General features: G+C 36.3%; 1 protein-coding gene across 1 annotated transcript in view; it reads left to right on the top strand.

Annotated features, from left to right (window-relative positions):
• LOC114054279 (acyl-protein thioesterase 1) overlaps window positions 1-17,937 on the top strand; it is a 42,318-nt gene that overhangs the window by 8,554 nt on the left and 15,827 nt on the right. The window contains exons 3-5 of the mRNA XM_027877472.1: window positions 3,749-3,814; window positions 6,813-6,860; window positions 15,110-15,180. Coding sequence (XP_027733273.1) covers window positions 3,749-3,814; window positions 6,813-6,860; window positions 15,110-15,180 — 185 coding nt within the window. The remainder of the gene's footprint in view (window positions 1-3,748; window positions 3,815-6,812; window positions 6,861-15,109; window positions 15,181-17,937) is intronic.

Here is a 17,937-nt window from a genome sequence, read left to right as displayed (position 1 = left end):
CTTTTTATTGTTTCTCATGAAATAGTTGTATCCTTTTATTCATGTTTTGTTCCGCCATTCCCCAGTAGTTTGGCACCCTCTTAAATTTCAAGTTCTTTGCCACCACAAAGAGAGCTGCTATAATTTTTTTTTACATCCTTTTAAATTTTTTTTTGGGGGGGAAATTTCAGTATTGGTCTAGTAGTGTTATCACTGGGTTAAAGGATCTGCACAATTGAGCAACTTTTTGGGCAAAGTTTCAAATTGTTTTCCAAGGATTACAATACCAATTAATAGCTCCAACAGTGCATTGATATACCTGTTTTTCACAGTGCCTCCAACATTTTTTCTTTTCTTTTCTTTTTTTTGCCAACTTTGTCATTCTGGTTGGTAAAGTCAAACTTCTGAACTGCTTTAATCTGCATTTCTTTAGTTACTAGTAATTGGGAACACTATGGCTATTGATAGGTTAAATTTTTCCCTCTGAAAACTGCCATTAAATATCCTTGTGACTATTTATTAATCGGGGCCATATACCATGATTTATTCAGCCATTTCCCCATTGATTGCTACCCACCTGATTTTGAGTTCTTTTGTTTTCTTTTTTTCTTTTAATTCTCCCTTTGGGATTAAAGGTTTGTAAAGTGCTTTACAAATATTATTGAGTCTATTTAACACATTAAGAAAATCACTAATAATTTCACTTTGAAATGAACTGCGTTTCTCAGGAACTAGCTAAAAGGTGAATCTAATGATTTTATTATCATCAGTGATAACTAAAGATGGTGACAGTAAAGCAGATATTTAGTTTGTGGATGGGTAAGTATGTGTGTATATATAGATATATATATAGGAGATTGAGAAGAGATGAGTATCTACTAAGGTGAAAGATGAGTCTGAAGTAAATGTAATGTATTAAATGATGTTGAAAGGATAAGGGATGACTTTAGGAAGTCTGTATTTTTTTAAATGGTGAAGCTCCAAGATAACCTTGAGATCCTGACTGTAAGCAAAAGAATGAATTTGGACCATGACTTTACACAGTATGCCAAGAGGAACATCAGTTTGTTAGCCTCAGTGACTTGGAGTGTTGTGTATCCTGGCAGTTAGAAAATAGATTAGTGGAGAATGGCTTTTCTTCTTGGAAACAGGAGTTCAGGATCTAGCTTTGCCTAAATATAGCTTCAGCTTTTGAGGAAAGATATTTTTGCTGTTTTTTTTTGTTCATTTAGTCAACAGGTGTTAATGAAATACCTGTTGTGTACATTGTATGGTGATTTTAATGAGACTTTTAAGGAATTTTTAAAGTGCTATTCAGATTTACTTATAGACCAGAAGTTTGACCATGATGTACTTACAGTATATTTGATACTTTTATTGGTTCCTACAAATTTTTATATAGTATATTCTGTAAAATTGATGACTGTATCATAATTCAGAGAACGAAACCATGTCAACCAACATATTAAGTGCCTGGAATATGTCAGAGATTATGCTGAGCTATGGGGATAGAAAGAAAGGCAAAAACTTTGGGGAGTCCTCAGTGGAATAGACAAATCACAGAATTTCAGAATAAAACAGAGCTTAATGTTTGTGCAGTTCAACCCATAATTGGAAAAGGATCCTTTGTGCAGCTCATCTGCATAGCACCTATTCACCTTTGCTAGGAGGCCTACTGTGAGGAGAAACTGATCTCCCAGGACAGCCCATTCAACTTTCTAATGACCTTGAATAATAGTTAGGAACTTTTTCTTGCCATCAAACCTGAATATTTGCAACTTCTCCTTATTCTTTCTGGGGACAAGTAGAGCTCAAGCTTCATTCCTTTCCCACATGACAACCTTTCAAATACAATCAGGACAACTCTCGTAGTTTTCCTTAAGTTCTGAGTTGTCTTTCAGACTTAGTATCCAAAAAAATCAAAGACCAGGCTGTGAAAAGGCTTACAATTTTATATGTCATTTAAAAAACTTTTTTTCCTAGTACAGTTAAATGTCAGCCATTCAGAGTTGTCAGAGAATGATGAGTTCATCTAGATAGCCAAGAGTTTTTTTACCCTTTAAAAAACGGGTTTTCTTAGCCTTTTTTGTTCCATGAATCCCTTTGACAGTCTGGTAAAATCTATAGATCTCTAATTAGAATAATTTTTTTTTTAAGGCAATTGGGGTTAAGTGACTTGCTCAGGGTCACACAGCTAGCAAGTGTCAAGTGTTTGGTCTGAGGCCGGATTTGAACTCAGGTCCTCCTGACTTCAGGACCAGTGCTCTATCCTAGAATAATTTAAAAAAAAAATTCATAATTGAAGGAAATGCTAAATTCCAGAGAGAATTTTGTTAAAATAAAGATTTTTTTTTCCCTTTCAAGTTCTTGGACCCCCTGAAATTTATCCATGTATCCCTCAGGTTAAGAATTACTACTTTAAATACACAGTTTCTCCAGGATAGGTAAGGAGTAAGGAATATTCCTTTAGAAACAAAGGAGGGTTCAATTCTTATTTTCTGAATGAATTATGAAAATAGAATGTAAAGTGAATTGTACTCATTTTCTCTTGATACAGGAGATCACATGAGGAGAAACATTTAGAGTGAGAAAGCATTAGATTTATTGTTTCTCTCTGACTTTTACAAGTTAAACTCGTTAAGCCTCATTTTTCTCATTTTTAAAATGAGATTAGTAATATTTTTTTATCTACCATACTAGGTGACTGAGAATCGAATAAGAAAGTGTACCCCTCCTGCAATCTTCAGTTGCCTCCACCTGCCTCTAGTTTTGAATATTAGCTCTTATGCCAGGCTCTTCACAATTTGGTTCCAGCCTACCTTTCTAATCTTCTTTCATATTACTCATTTTTATGAACTCTACCTCCTAGCCAAACTGTAATAACTATTTCCCAAGACAGCATTGACTCACTTATCTCCATGCATTTGCACAGGATTGTCTTCTGTGCTTGGAAAATACTTTCTTGGCATTTTCCTTTTCAGATTCTTCTATGCCACTAATTTCATGAAGCCTACCATATCTCTCCCTCCTTCTAATGCTAAAGTTACCTTACTTTTCCTAAAGTTACCTTGCATTATTCTTCTCTATGTACATGTATTTCCTTGCTTAAATGTAAACTCCTTGGAGACAGTTGTTAGTTTTTATCTTTGTATTCCTAATGCCTAGCACAGTGTTTCACACATAAGTTTTTGTTTGAATATAGTTGAATTGAATCTATGTGAATATATTTTAGAAAATAGTAAAGCTATAAACATGTAAACATTAGAATATAATGATGATGTTTTGGATGCTGTAATCTGCTTATAGTGCTATGAAAAACAAACAAACAAACCTGATAGTGTGTAATCCTTATATTGACAGGCAGTGTAATATAGGGTCTAAGAGTTCAACGGTCTTCCCTGACTGATACGTTGATCTGTGACTGTGAGCAAGTCATTTCACCTCTTGATGCCCCAAGCAACTAGAAACATCACTCCAGTTGGTGAACTGCACTGGTAGAGGGAATTTCCTCTGTGGGAATTCCACGTAACAATACAGTTATAAGTCTGGAACAAAAAGATCTTTATATCTATAATTCTTATGGTAGTTAACTTGTCAAAGCTGAAAGTGGCTTTTTTTGTTTGATTTTTGAAAGTTTTTTTTTTAAAGAGTAAACATTTGTTCTTAAGACAGCTTTTAAAAATATTGTTCTATTACCAACTTGACATTTAACATAAAACATTGTTTATCATATGGTATTATTCACATAATTTAAAATTTTCTTCATCAGGCATGGATGGGCGGAAGCTTTTGCAGGTATCAGAAGTTCACATATCAAATATATTTGTCCACATGCGTAAGTATTTTTACTTAAACTTTTTTTTTTTCATAAGCCTAGGAAAGGTTGGAATGGTTTGACCAGGAAAAAAAAGAAAAAGAAAACTTGTAGCACATTATTTATCCTTAACCCTGAGACTTTATAAATTCATCTTGCTCAACCATAGGTTGAGCTGTGATAAAAGTGCTAGTTTTTCAAAATGTATTTTGAAGGCAATATTTTAGTTCTCTTTTAAGGATATTAAACACAACACTATAATACCTTACTTGAATCCTTATATAGTTCTGTTATTGTACAAGGGAGTGTTTTTGAAAGCTGAAATCTTACTGCTTTCTTAATAGGAAGTGGAAAAACCATAATTAGATTGGAAAATTATGTTAAAAAATCAAGAAGCAATAACCACTTGGGCTCACAGCCTGAAAGAGTTCATTACAGTCTTCTAGATTGTGAGTTTCCTGAAGACAGGAGGGACCATGTATGAATTATCTTCTTATCTTTGCCTCCCATTGGCATTTAAGGAATGAATATGCAGAAATTCAGAGATATCCACAATTTGTCTTGTCTTGATTTACAAGTCAGTTTTCTTACAACAAAGTATCTTAAAAAGATTACTGTCAAGCTCACCTACATATTTAAAGTAATACAATCAGAGGATTTGTACAGTCCCTTAGTGTTTCACTGTAATGAGATTTGAAGTGTACAGAAAACCTATTATTTGACTGTTTAGAAGGAAGGCAAATTTGAACTTCCAAATCCAGAGAGGTAGCATAGTGTAGTAGAAAGAGCACCAGGTTTAGAGACTGAGGACCTGGATTCAAGTTTTATCTCTGTCATTTACTACCCTTCTGACCTAAACAGTTACTTCACCTAAGTCTTGGCTTCCTCTTCTATAGAATGAGAGGAGGCAGTTGAAGTAATCCAGTTCTCCATCTATGCTCTTATTAATTTTTATGATTTTTATTTCATTGAAGTGTATATAGTGATTATAAGGGTTGTTAACACATTGATGCTTAGTCTTAGTAGAAGTCCTTAGAGAGGACTTGTAGAAAATAAAGAAGAATGATTTGCAGCTAGCATATCCTTGTAAGCTGCTTGAAAATTTATTCTCAGTTATATTAAACATTCCCTTATAATTATTTACATTTTTGTTTTGTTAGGCAAGCTGTTTATAAATTCAGCTCATCTTTCATCTGAATTATCTCAGATTTAGAATTTATTGAGATGGCATTAATCAACTTTTACTATATTTTGTGTATATTTGAAAAATATTTGTTGAATGAAGGATGCTTTGTTCACACATTGGTTTCCATAGTAATTTTAGTTCTTAGAGATATCTAAAAATAAATATTCTCTCACATTTCAGTTTTACTCACAAAAACCCCTTCCCCTTTACAAGACATTTTATTAATAATATTCAGTGATAGTGCTTATGCAGTTTTGAGCCTTTTTGGTACAAGTAAGTATACTTTAAAACCAAGAGTCTTAATCTTGTGTCATGGACCTCTTTGACAGTCTGATGAAACTTATGACTTAAGAATAACATTTTTAAATGCATAAAATAAAGTTCGTGAGATCGCATATGTAGTAGATCCCCTGAAATCTATCCTTAGGGGTCTAGGTTAAGAACCCTTGCCATAGAGCAGGCCTACACAATTTGCAGCCTGTGTACCCACTTACAGCCCTTGCCAAAGGATTTCTGGCAGCTTGCAAAAAATGTAGAGGAAAACATCTTTTGTATGTAGAGGAAATCCTTTGGCATGCTGCTGGGCCACAAGTTGTACGGGCCTGTCATAGAGCAACACCTGTGAAGACCTGATTTAGATCCATTGAGGTGGTTTGCACAGCGTGGTTAAATGAACAAATGAAAAAAAAATTTATTAAACACTAAAAATGTGCTATGAACTTTGCATTGTAGTGATCTTAGTATTGTATCCTTAGAATCTTACCTCTTTTGTAATCACATACTGTGCCATGAATGGGTCTAGAATCTTTTTGTTCAGTAATGGTTACAATAAGTTGATTTCCTGTTGTATTGAAGAACTTTTCTGTACTTTTTAGAATTAATGTTTTCTTATTCCATGCTAACAGATATTGATACTATTATTCACAAGTGAAATTTTTCTGGTTCATTTTTTTTTCATTTTATTTTTCAATTAAATATTTAGTTTCTCTCCTACCTTCATTTAAAACAACAGCAAACAAACTCTTGTAAAAATAAGCCTACTCAGGCAAAACAAATTCACCCATCATCCATGCCCCCAAAATATCTCATTTGTCACCTTGAATTCATCACCTCTCTCAAAAAGAAGGTAGTTTAATTTATCATCAGTCACCTGGAATCATAGCTGTTTCATTGCAGTAATCAGAGTTTTATCTGTACAATGTTGTCATTTAATAAATTGTTTTCCTTTTTCTGCTCATTTCACTCTTTATCAGTTCATACAAACCTTCCCAGATTTCTACAAAGTTCATTTTTTTAAAACTGTGCTTTATTGCTACTAATATACAAATAGACTTCATTAAAAAAGTATTATTTGAAAAAAGAGGCTGGGTACTCTATGCCTGCAGTCCCAGCTATTGGGAAGGGAGAGGCTGGTAATCTCTGAGCTGCAGTGGCCTCTGGTTGGGTGTTCACAATTAGTTTCAGCACCAGTGGTGGTGATCATTGGTAAGGGAGGGGATCAGGTTTTCTAAGGAGAGGAGAACCACCACAGGTTGCAAGCTCCTGTGCTGATCAATAGTAGGATCAGGCCTGTGAATAGCCTCCTTGCATTCCAACCTGGTAGAGCTGTAGAGATCCAGTCTTTAAGAGATATAAAGAAAAAAGGGCCTCAGAAGTAACAGGGGAAATGCAAAATGTAAATTAATAATTTTGGCTCTTTATTGTACAGGATAGACCTCAAGTAATTAATTGTAATTTATGAAATTAATAATATTTCATGCTTTGGTACGTTGAAATTCTTGTTTTAATGGTTTTTTTTTTCCTTCTTCCTCCCTCCTCTCCCCCCCATTAAAGACCAGTTATGCCTGTTACCCTAAATATGAGCATGGCTATGCCTTCTTGGTAAGTATGTTATTTAATAATAAACTTGGCTTATTATTTAGTTAGTATGACATAGTGGATAGAGAACTTGAAGACTTGAGTTCAAATCCCAGCTTTTACAACCTATGTACTGGCTGTGTGACCCTGGGCAAGTCCCTTGACTTCTCAGTCGTCAAAGGAACTCTAAGGCTCTAAATTGCAGACAAAAATACCAATTTGCCTTGATAGACAAAGTTCCTCATCAGGCGTTCCCTTCTGGTTGTTGTTTAGTTCAGTTGTTTAGTCATTTCCAACTCTTTGTGAACCTGTGAACTCCAGGCCCTTCTGTCCTCCACTGTCCCTCAAATTTTGTTCAGGTTCGTGTTCATTGTTTCCATGACACTATCTGTTCATCTCATTGTCTGCCATCCTCTTCTTTTGCCTTCAGTCTTTCCCACCATCAGGGTCTTTTCCTTGAGTCCTGTCTTCTCATTATGCGGCTAAAGTATTTAACCTTCAGCTTCAGGATTTGACCTTCTAGTGAATATCCTGAATTAATTTCTTTAAGCATTGACTGATTTGATCTCCATGCTGTCCAAGGGATTCTCAAAAGTTTTTTTTAGCACCACTATTCAAGAGTGTCAGTTCTGTTGCTATCAGCTTTCCTTATAGTCCAGTCCTCAGAGCCATACATTGCTACTGGAAAAACCATAGATAGCTTTGACTATATGAACCTATACAGCAAGATGATGATGTTTCTGCTTTTTAGTATGTTATCTAGATTTGCCATAGCTTTCCTTCCAACGACCAAGTGTCTTTTAATTCCATGGCTGCAGTTGCTATCTGCACAGTAATCTTTGAGCCAAAGAATATAAAGTCTGACCCTGCTTCTATTTCTTCTCCTTCTGTTTGCCAGGAAGTCATGGGGCTGGTTGGTAAGATCTTAGTTTTTTGGATGATAAGCTTCAAGCCAGTTTTTACACTCTCATCTTTTTACCCTTATCCAGAGGCTTCTTAATTCCTCTTTACTTTCTGCCGTTAGAGTGGTATCAGCTGCATATCTGGGATTGTTGATAATTCTCCCTACACCATGGATAAAATTACAAGGCTGGGCAAAAAGAATGTGTACGGAGTGTTCTACCAGAAGGTTTGGTGGGTTGATTTGTTTTGAGTGGTTATCATGTTTAATTTTTCAGTTTTTTAATAAAAGTTGCAAAATTTCATGCTTTAGATTCACTCTTTAAGCAGTGTCAAAATAGCTTCAGAAATAGGTGAGGATAGGTAAGTTCAGTGTCATATAGAATTGCTTTAATTACAAGTTACTACATAGATTGAATGCTTGTAAGAAATAGTGTTGGAAGGTTGTGTTAGGTGTTGTTCTGTATGAGTGTATTTAAAGAGGAAATGGTTGACCACTTGTTAATAATTAACAAGTTAAGCTTGGAAGGTATGAGGTTGAGGTTTAAAAGTAGATTTTTCTGAGATCACACAACTGTGACCTGAAAAAAGAATGAACAGACCTAGGAACAGGTATTTCCTCTGGTGACTTGGGGAAAGCGAAAGCTACTCAACCTAGAACTAAGGCCACCAAACACTATTACAGCTACCATCAGTATATTTTATGTTTCTGTTCTGCCAGTGGTAGTCACTAATTTATTTTTCAAATTCAAGGGGGTTATCTTGCTGGGGAATGGCAATAGAATTGAAAAAGGCTTTATAGATTATCTAGAAAGGAAGAATATAAAAGGGCTTAAGGAATACCTCTACATGTTCTGACTTATCAAAGAGGAAGAATTCTCTGGCAGAGTGGAAGAAAAAATTCATAAGAGACCAGAAATGAAGTTTCTAAAGGAATAAAAATACTTCCTTGACAAGAGGTAGCGTAATCACAGCAAAACAAGGAGAAAACCCCTTAGACCAGTGGACGTAGATAGGAGATATCCTTCTATCTTTTTGTGTATTTCATGTTTCATGACAGTTAAAATAAGAATCCTCCCATGGCCACATATTACCAAAGAGAATTTGTAGTCATCAGAAGTTGGAAGGAATCATCTTTGTGGCTGATGATTCCCCAACTGGAGGGGATGTGCAAATCAGATTTGCTCTCTGTGGAATGTGCATCCAGAATTGCCTCTTCCTGTCAAGATTACCATCTTATTTTTATTCATATGGAATGAATCAAGTCAGAAGAATATATCTCTAAAAATGTGGAAGTTGTGGGTAGCAAACTGCAGCAAAAGTAATGGTTTCATCTTTTCCAGTTGGAGGTTGTGACTTTGGCAGGATAGGTGGTAGAAGGACATTTTGATCTTCAACAATGACAGGCACTTCCAAACAAAACCTGCTACGAGTTAACACCTCCCCCCTCCTCACAATGAGTTTATCAATTGTTAACAGAAATGAGGAAAGAAGAAAGTGTACTCTGTGGTCCTAACATTATTTCATTTGCAGAGGCCATTCTTTGTTGCTTCTCAATTTTAATTTTTTGTTTTGTTTTGTAGTTGTCCCTGACACTATTGTTCTTTTGGTTCTACTTTTTTTACTGTAATTTCTTACAAGTCTTCTCATGTTTCTCTGAATTCTTTACAGCAATAATTTCTTATGGTGTATTAGCATTCCATTATGTTTATATGTCATAATTTGTTTAGTCACTCTCCAATTATTGTGTACGTATTTTGTTTCCTACTTTTTGTTGTGACAAATAATACTAATTTTTATATGCATGAGTCTTTTTCTTATCAGTAGCCTCCATGGGTTGCAGAAGTGGAATTTGTTGGTAAAAGAACAGTACAGTAAATTAACTTGCATACTTCTAAATTGATTTTCAGAGTATTCAACCAATTCACAGCTTCACCAGAACTGGATTGGCATGCTTATCTTTACATAGTCCCCTAACAGTTTGCCCAGCCTTTGTAGCTAGCATCTTTGCTAGCCTGATGGTTTTGAGGTGAATTTCTTAAGGGCTAATTTGTACTCATCTGATTGATAGTGATTTTGAACATTTTTCAAGTGGTCATTGAGAGTTTGAATTAAAATTGCTCGTATCCTTTGACCACTTGCCTGATGGAAAATGGCTTGTGTGTGTGTGTGTGTGTGTGTGTATGTAATATATACACATATATATGTTTGTTGTAGTTTTTTGTATATTCAGATGTGAGACATATTGAAATATTTATTGCAAAGTTTTTTTGTTCTCATCTCTCTTTTCTGATTTTAGTTAGATTTGTTGTATAGAAAGAAGCTTTAAACTTAGCATCCCTTTTGACCAAGCAGTTGGAGATAGAAGTCTCAAGGTCAGGACAGAAATCCCTAGTGCATCTTGCTTGACTCAAGGACTAAAGGGGCTGTGACTATGTTTGAAAGGGCAGTCTCCTCTTCCCTCATCTTCAAGGCGTGGGGAGAGCTAAAACATCATGTGATGTAAGAATTGAACAAGGGCACTTTGGGGATAATATGAAATCCTGCACCATTGTACTGGGATATTTTTGCTGATCACTACAATGCCACTGAGATAGAAAAATTGTAGGGAAACTAATAAAATATTGTAGGGAACTATCATTTGCCGCAGCCCCAAGCTCCATATCCAAGCAGTTTCAATTGCTGTAGGGAGTGAGAAGAAAATCATGCTATGATATTTTATTAAGTTATTAGGACTAATAATCGAGACTGAGTGTAAGAGAGTGAGGCAAAGTGTGATATCTGTTGAATTATGCAAATAGGAGACCACAGTAAGTTCTATACTCTCATCCCCTGCTGATATTATCTCCTGTCTCTATTTTGACTCTAGGGAGAGATGATGAATCTCTCTTACTAGTTATTATTGGTTAGTTGTCTGTTTTTCTACTTGCTTTAAAGAAGCCAGTTTTCTGTAGGATTGCTTTGTGATTAGTGTGCTCATTTGTGTATGTATGTGTCTTTTGAGGGTTAAATGCTACTGAGACCATACGGAACAAATGGGGAGTGAGGGGAGAGAGAGATGGGGTGTGTGTGTGTGTGTGTGTGTGTGTGTGTGTATGTGAAATTTTTTATGATAGTTTGGAGTACTCAGCATGGAGACTTGAAACTAGATAGGAAAGAGCTTTTGTTGATACATATCTTATACTTATAACTCCTTCAAAGTAGAGAAGGATCAAGTGAATTTAGACCAGAAGAAACTCATACACAACAGAGTGTTATAGGAATACCTGTGGGGGGAGTATTGGAGTTAGCTCTAATGGAGGTCTTGTTGCATGATTTCCTTTTCACCCTTCAATTTATTGAATGGCTTCTATGTGCTAGGCATTGGAGATATAATAAAACCCCTGCCCTCAAAGAGCTGACAGTCTGGAAATGAGAGACAGCATGTACATATATAAAGATACTTTTTTTTGAAGAGGAAAAGGGGGAAGGAGATACTAGCAGCAAGGATGACTTCACATAGAAGATGATGGTTGCTGAGAATTTAAGAGACAGAAGTGAGGAGGGTGTGTATGCCAGGCATGGGGATAACTGTTGCAAAATCATGGAGATGGAGGAGTATAAGGCTGGTTTGGCTACATTCCGGTGTACATTAACGAGAATAATATATAATAAGACTAGGAAGACAGATTGGGGCCAGCTTGTGAAATGTCAAAGAGGAGGAGCTACTGGAGTTGGAATTGGAGAGAGGAGATGGTTAGACTGATTCTTTAGGAAAATCACTTTGGCAGCTGTGAGGAGAGACTTGGGGTACAAAGACCAACAGTAAGGCTATTGTACTAGTCCAGACTGCAGACGATTAGGGCCTGAACTGTGCGGTGATCATGTAAGTGGAAATAAAGGGTGTTGATATGAGATATATAGATTTAGAAACATTAAGATTAAACAACTATTGGATATGTTGGATAAGTGTGAGTCAGAGTATGAAGTCAAACTTGGAAACCTGTGTAACTGGAAGGGTTTTAGTGCTTATTACTTTTCCTCTACACATAATTATGAAATATATAACCTTTCTACTAATCTCTCTTTGTAGATTGTTTAGTGTTTTAGGGTTTATTTTGGTATTTGACGCTTCCTTATAGGCACTTTTGCAATAAAATGTGTCTCAGCTGTACATTAAAATCATTCAAGGTCCCTGGAAGATAATAACATAAATAATACTGTCAAGTAACTGTCTAATAATTAGACACCAAGTGAGGTATAAAACCAGGAGATGTATGCTTGTCAAAGTATTTAGCACTGTGAGGGAGGATCAGGCAGGATCCAGCTCAAAAGAGGATGGAGGAGTCCTTCAGATATATTTGTGGTATTCCCATAAAGTCCCAGAATTAACCTTCTTGGAAGAGATCTGTATTCCCTCAAAGGAATTTAGCCTCACCATCTACAGAGGAAAGATCAAGTGGATGAAATATGTCTGTTAGCCAGATTACAACATGTATGGACAAGTTACAGAGTTTGTCCATCATCAGTCTGTGTGGGGATATTGATGGATGGGGCATTTGGAGCAGCTCAGTGGCACAGTGGATCAAGTGCTGGGTCTGGAGTCAGAAGACCTGAGTTAAAATTTGGCCTCAAGCACTAGCTGTGTTACCCTGAGCAAGTCATTTAACCTGTTTTGTCTTAGTTTCCTTATCTATAAAATGGGCATATAACAGCACTTACTTCCTGGGATTGTGAAGATCAAACGAGATAATATTTGTAAAGTGCTTAACACATAGTAGCACATAGTAAGTGCTATATAAATATTCGCTATTGTTGTTGTTATTACTGGGACAGATAATGCAGATGGCAACAAGTTAGGCCCAGAATTTAATAAAAGAGGAAGAGTGGAGTGGATTGCTTTTTGGAGATTGCAGATCTCCTTTGCTGACTCCAAGCTTCTCATTTAAAAAAAATCATAACATCCTACCACTATTGCTGTTGCACAGTGAGTCATGGGCTACAACTACCTCTGAAGAAGGAGTATAATGCAGAGGGCAGCACAGATCCGTGTCGGTCTGGGCAGTGTGCAAGATGTAGAAGCATTGGGGAGCTCTACATAAGAATTCCATCACGGAATTGTACAATAGGAAGAGAAGAGGGGCTGATCAAATGGCAAGAAAGAGGGATGACCACTGGGCAGCCAGAGGGTTCCACAGGTGCCCTTACAAATCGAAAAAGGCCTCCAACATGGAGGGTACTCACCTCCTCCAAGTTGTGAACTTACGGGACGATGTGAACAGGAGTCACACAGGGTGGACAGTATGAAAGGATCTATCAGTGGAAGGAACTATTTCATAGATGATGTCACACATCCATGACAAAGATGAGGTATAATTTGGATGATATCACTTTTTTCCATATATGGTGGGAATCAGCCAGGAGAGTCATTGTCTCTAGTGTTTAGGTCATACTTAAGTTCCATAAAAATAGTTTTCTATTTTTATTTTTATCATCCTGTATATGTTCTGGTAGATGGTTGTTGAATTGCTTTTCCAGTCATGTCTGACTCTGTGTGACCCCATTTGTGGTTTTCCTGGCAAAGATACTGGAGTGGTTTGTCATTTCCTTCTCCAGCTCATTTTACAGATGAGAAAACTAAGGTAAACAGGGTTAAGTGACATGCCCAAGGTCACACAGCTAAGTGTCTGAGGCCAGATTTGAACTCAGGAAGGGAGGCTTATTGATTCCAGATCCTGTGCTATATGCACTGAACCACTACCCTTTCTGGATTAATTAGCCAGACATTTATGACATTAATTGGAGTATTTTTTTCTTAGTTCTTTCTTCTGGGTTTTATTTGAAATAAAGAGAAAAACTAGTGAATCTTTTGGTCTTAATTTTGTAATTTTCTACATAATCAAAGCTGTTGGTTCTCATTTTTTCATTAATTTGGGGCTTTTTAAGAAAGACTATGACGTGCACATAGGGATGATTTAAACTTCTCTTTGCTTATACTTAGGCCCTTTATATTTATTAGCAAACCACTTAAACTCACTTTCCTGAGTTTAAGCAACTTAAGTTGCAGAGGTACTTAGATTAGTAGCAGTTTTCTCATCTCGGTGTCCCTTATGCCAGTGAAATCACCTCTATCCCTATCGTAGTATAGCTAGCTTTTCTGTCCTATTGTTTAATTATTGTGGACACAATGGATATTCTCGTTCTTACGATCTTTTTGGGTTTAACTTGGTGTTTGAATATTAGAAATAATACTATTTTAAAATTTTAAATAGATTCTTTTGATGATGAATTTTTGTGCCTACAATTTTTTAATCGTAAGTGAGTGTTACTATTTTGTTGAAGACTTTTGTTTCTAGTGACATAGTATCCTATATCTACCATTGTTTTTGGAGAATAATTCATATATACTTCCAGGGGATTTTTGTTGAAAATACGAAGAGAAAAAAGCTTTTATTAATGACATGCTGCAGTAGACCATCTATTTATAGCCTCACAGTTTAATGAAAAGTCCAGGGAATACAAAGTCCTGTTCTGAATATTATTTGGCTTTTGCATAAAAAGCATTTTATCTGTTGACACAGAATTCTGTCCTCCAACAAGCAAAACAAAACAAACAAAAAGCTGTCCTCTAACAGAGTGTTTCTCATGTTTGTTAGTTATACAAGATTCCTTGAAAGATGTACCAATAGAAAGAAATTTGGTGGTTCTCTTTTATTAATATAAAGTGAGACGTGTTGCTTGGCTAGAAGAGAATGTTACATTATTCCAGTTTTTCCTCTAAAAATGTTCTTATCAGTTAATTTTACTTTTTCTTTTCAGTTAAAAACTTCTGGATTTAAAATCCCATTCATGTTGTTAATTTGTTTTTTTTTAATGATGAAATACCTCATTAAAGGAAATAAAGTAACATAGAATTCCCATAATTATCACTTTTCAAATTGAGCACATGTGGGATTAGATTGTTCAGGAAACTAGAGAGGTTGCTAGAGTGTCCCTTTCATTGGGATAGATAGACAGTCAGCAGAGACTATTTTGGAGTGATTTAAAGAACTTTGAATTAGAGATTTGGACAGCCTCCGGAGTCTAGTCGTTGCTGTGCCACTAACTGGCTGTATTACTTTGAACAAATTACTTAATCTATTAGGGACATTTTACTCATCTGCAAAATAAGGTGGTTGAACTCCATGAGGATCTTTTAAGGTCCGTTCAGGCTCCAAAGATCTGTATTTCTCTCATTGTTACTGGACATATCTTTAGTATCTAAGATGTAGATCGTGTCCCTACTTTGTCAGCTGTTGCCCACCATAAGTTTGGTATAGCATACTTCATGAGTATAGACCTTCTAAAACTTAATAATATTTCTATATTTATTAATGTTAAATACTATTTTTTAGGTTTGATATTATTGGACTCTCTCCTGACTCACAGGAGGATGAACATGGAATAAAACAAGCAGCAGAAAATAGTAAGTTCATAAATATATTGTATCATTTAAAATAAAAACACTTGTTAAATGTGCTAGGCTCTGGCAATACAAATACAAAATTGAAATAATCCTGTTCCTAAGGAACTCACATTCTATGGATAAAGTATGTTTACAGAAAAATAGATGCATAAATAAATAATACAAATGTTTATAGAAAAAAAACCACCAGTGATAATTAGTGTCTATAACAATTGAGTGAATCAGGAAAGCCCTCTAGTATAGATAAAGTATGTTTACAGAAAAATAAATGCATAAATAAATAATACAAATGTTTATAGAAAAAAAACCACCAGTGATAATTGGTGTCTATAACAATTGAGTGAATCAGGAAAGCCCTGTAGAACAAAGTTTCTTAACCTTTTTTGTGTCATGGAATCTTGAGCCCCTTTGGCTGTCTGGTAAAGTATGTGGACTCAGAATGATGGTTTTAAATGAATCAAATAAAATACGAAGGATTACAAAGGGAATTATATTGAAGTGTATGGTTATACAGATATTTTGAAAAAAAAGTTTACAGGCTCCAGTTTAAGATTCCTCTCCTTTAGAAAGAGGTAGCACTGGATTTTGAGGTAAGTTTTAAATTCAGTAGCTGAGTTTTCAGTAACAAAAATTATATGAGTTAATTGGGCTTAAAAAGGGAATGGTGCTCTTCCCATTTAATGCATGCTTTATATTCACATCTACCTTTATTGTATTTCCAACAACACTTCCAATCTTTGGAGACTCTGAATGTTAGTACAGCATGCTTTTGTTGAGGGGAAATGATTGTCAGGTTAGGTAGATTGAAAACATGCAAAAAACAAGAAGAAATAAACACTTTTTAAAAATAAAACAATGGCACTGCTTGAGATTTTTAAAAATGGCCTATTAAAACCCTTTAAATCAGTGAATCTGTTGGATATTCTGGTGTGTTAACTTGCAACACTATTTAAAAAATTAATCAGAAACTTATCTTGAAGCCAGAAACCTCAAGTTGGAAATATTCATCTAAATTTAATAGCATATGATATCATTAATTTGTTGAATGAGATTACGTGCCAAAATTATTCATTTCAAAGTATTGATGATATAATTTGCTTTACCTTGCTTTTTGGGAACATAAGAACTTGATTGTAAGGAGATTATAACAGGCTGACCCTGTGAAATCAAAAGGAAAATTTGTTTCTCTGAGTGTAAGTTGGTTTTGCAGTTGATATTTATTACATTGAAAATCCATAAGATAAGCTTCTGTGATTAAGATTTTTTTTTTTTTGGTGAGGCAGTTGGGGTTAAGTAAAGGTCACACAGCTAGTAAATATCACGTTTCTGAGGCTGAATTTGAACTGAGGTCCTCCTGCCTCCAGGGCCAGTGCTCTATCCATTGTGTCATCTAGCTGCCCAAGATATTTTCTCAAATATGAGTGCTTTTAGTCAGATCTTCAAAATTAATTGAAATAATAGTACTTGAGTGTATAGAAAGGTCTAACAGATACTAGAGATGGATCTACATAGTATAATGGACAAAGAAGTGGCCTTCGATAAGACATGGGTTCTGATAGTGCCACGTGCACGTGGACTATGTGACCATGGGTAAGTCATTTAATGTCTCATTGCCTCCAGTTAACTGTTTGAGACCAGAAGTTGTAAAACAATTGCTGGCACAGCAGAAGTAGTTTTATACACTGATAAAATCACAGTTCTGCACATACCCCCCCACCCCAAGAAAGACAGGTAGGATGTTTTGTAGGACAGATTATCTCACATTTAATGCTAAAGTGCAAAGACTATAATTCTTTTCTGAATCTTTACTAGACCATGTGTTAAGCTCATTTTGAACTCTGGCAGTGGCAGTCATCTTGAATCTTTTCATTTAGGTAGTAGGATTGCTGAGATGAAATTAAGGCTCTGATACTGTAGGAAAAACAAATTTAAATCCTTGGCTGGCATTATGCTGTCCTGTCCTTCAAAGCCACCCAGACCCCACCCAGTAAGTGAAGCCATCAACAAGTGCCTTGGGTGGGTGGGGGGGTGTAGCCAAGATGATGGAGTAAAAGCAGTGACTTGCTTGAGCTCTCCCCCAGACTCCTCTAAATACCTGTAAAAAATGGCTCTAAACAAATTCTAGAGCAGCAGAATCCACAAAAAGACAGGAGTGAAACAAATTTCTAGCCCAAGACAATCTGGATGGTTGATTGGAAAAGTCTGTTGCAGCAGGCTGGGAAAGGAGCACAGTTCAGTGTGGGTGCACCCACAAAGAGCAGGCCTCAGGGGACTGAATCATGGGCAGCTGTGGCGGTTTCCAGACTTCTCGACCCACAAAAGCCAAAGACAACTTAGAAGGTCAGTAGGGCAGGTCTGTCGGACCGTGGTGAGAGAGGAGCACAGTCTGACCCCAGTCCTGGGGCAGCCCTGGGGCAGCAGCTGCTTCCGAAGCTCTCAGCCCACAGACAGAGGGGGGATAGAGTGGCTGATCAGGGGGGCATTTCTCTTTGCTGGCGCTAAGGCAGGATTCTCTTGCTTTGCCTGTGCTTGGATCTGGGTTGCAGTCCTGGGTGGCAGTCCTGGGATGAGGAGGAGCGTTGGTGTGGTACAGCTTGTGGTGGCAGTGGAGAGAGAATCCTCCTCATAGTTCCAAGGCAGAAAAGAGTGCTTGTGGTTACTCATAGACCAGAGCACAGTCCAGGAAAGAAGTAAAACACACCACCTTGGAAGAACTGAAAACTTACAGGTCCCTAGAAGTATCTCTGAAAACAGCTG

Source organism: Vombatus ursinus, unplaced genomic scaffold (genome assembly GCF_900497805.2).
Source record: "Vombatus ursinus unplaced genomic scaffold, bare-nosed wombat genome assembly UNPS02014812.1, whole genome shotgun sequence".
Lineage (NCBI taxonomy): Eukaryota > Metazoa > Chordata > Mammalia > Diprotodontia > Vombatidae > Vombatus > Vombatus ursinus.
The sequence above is the reverse complement of the archived record's forward strand: the minus strand, read 5'-3'. Positions and strand labels throughout refer to the sequence as shown.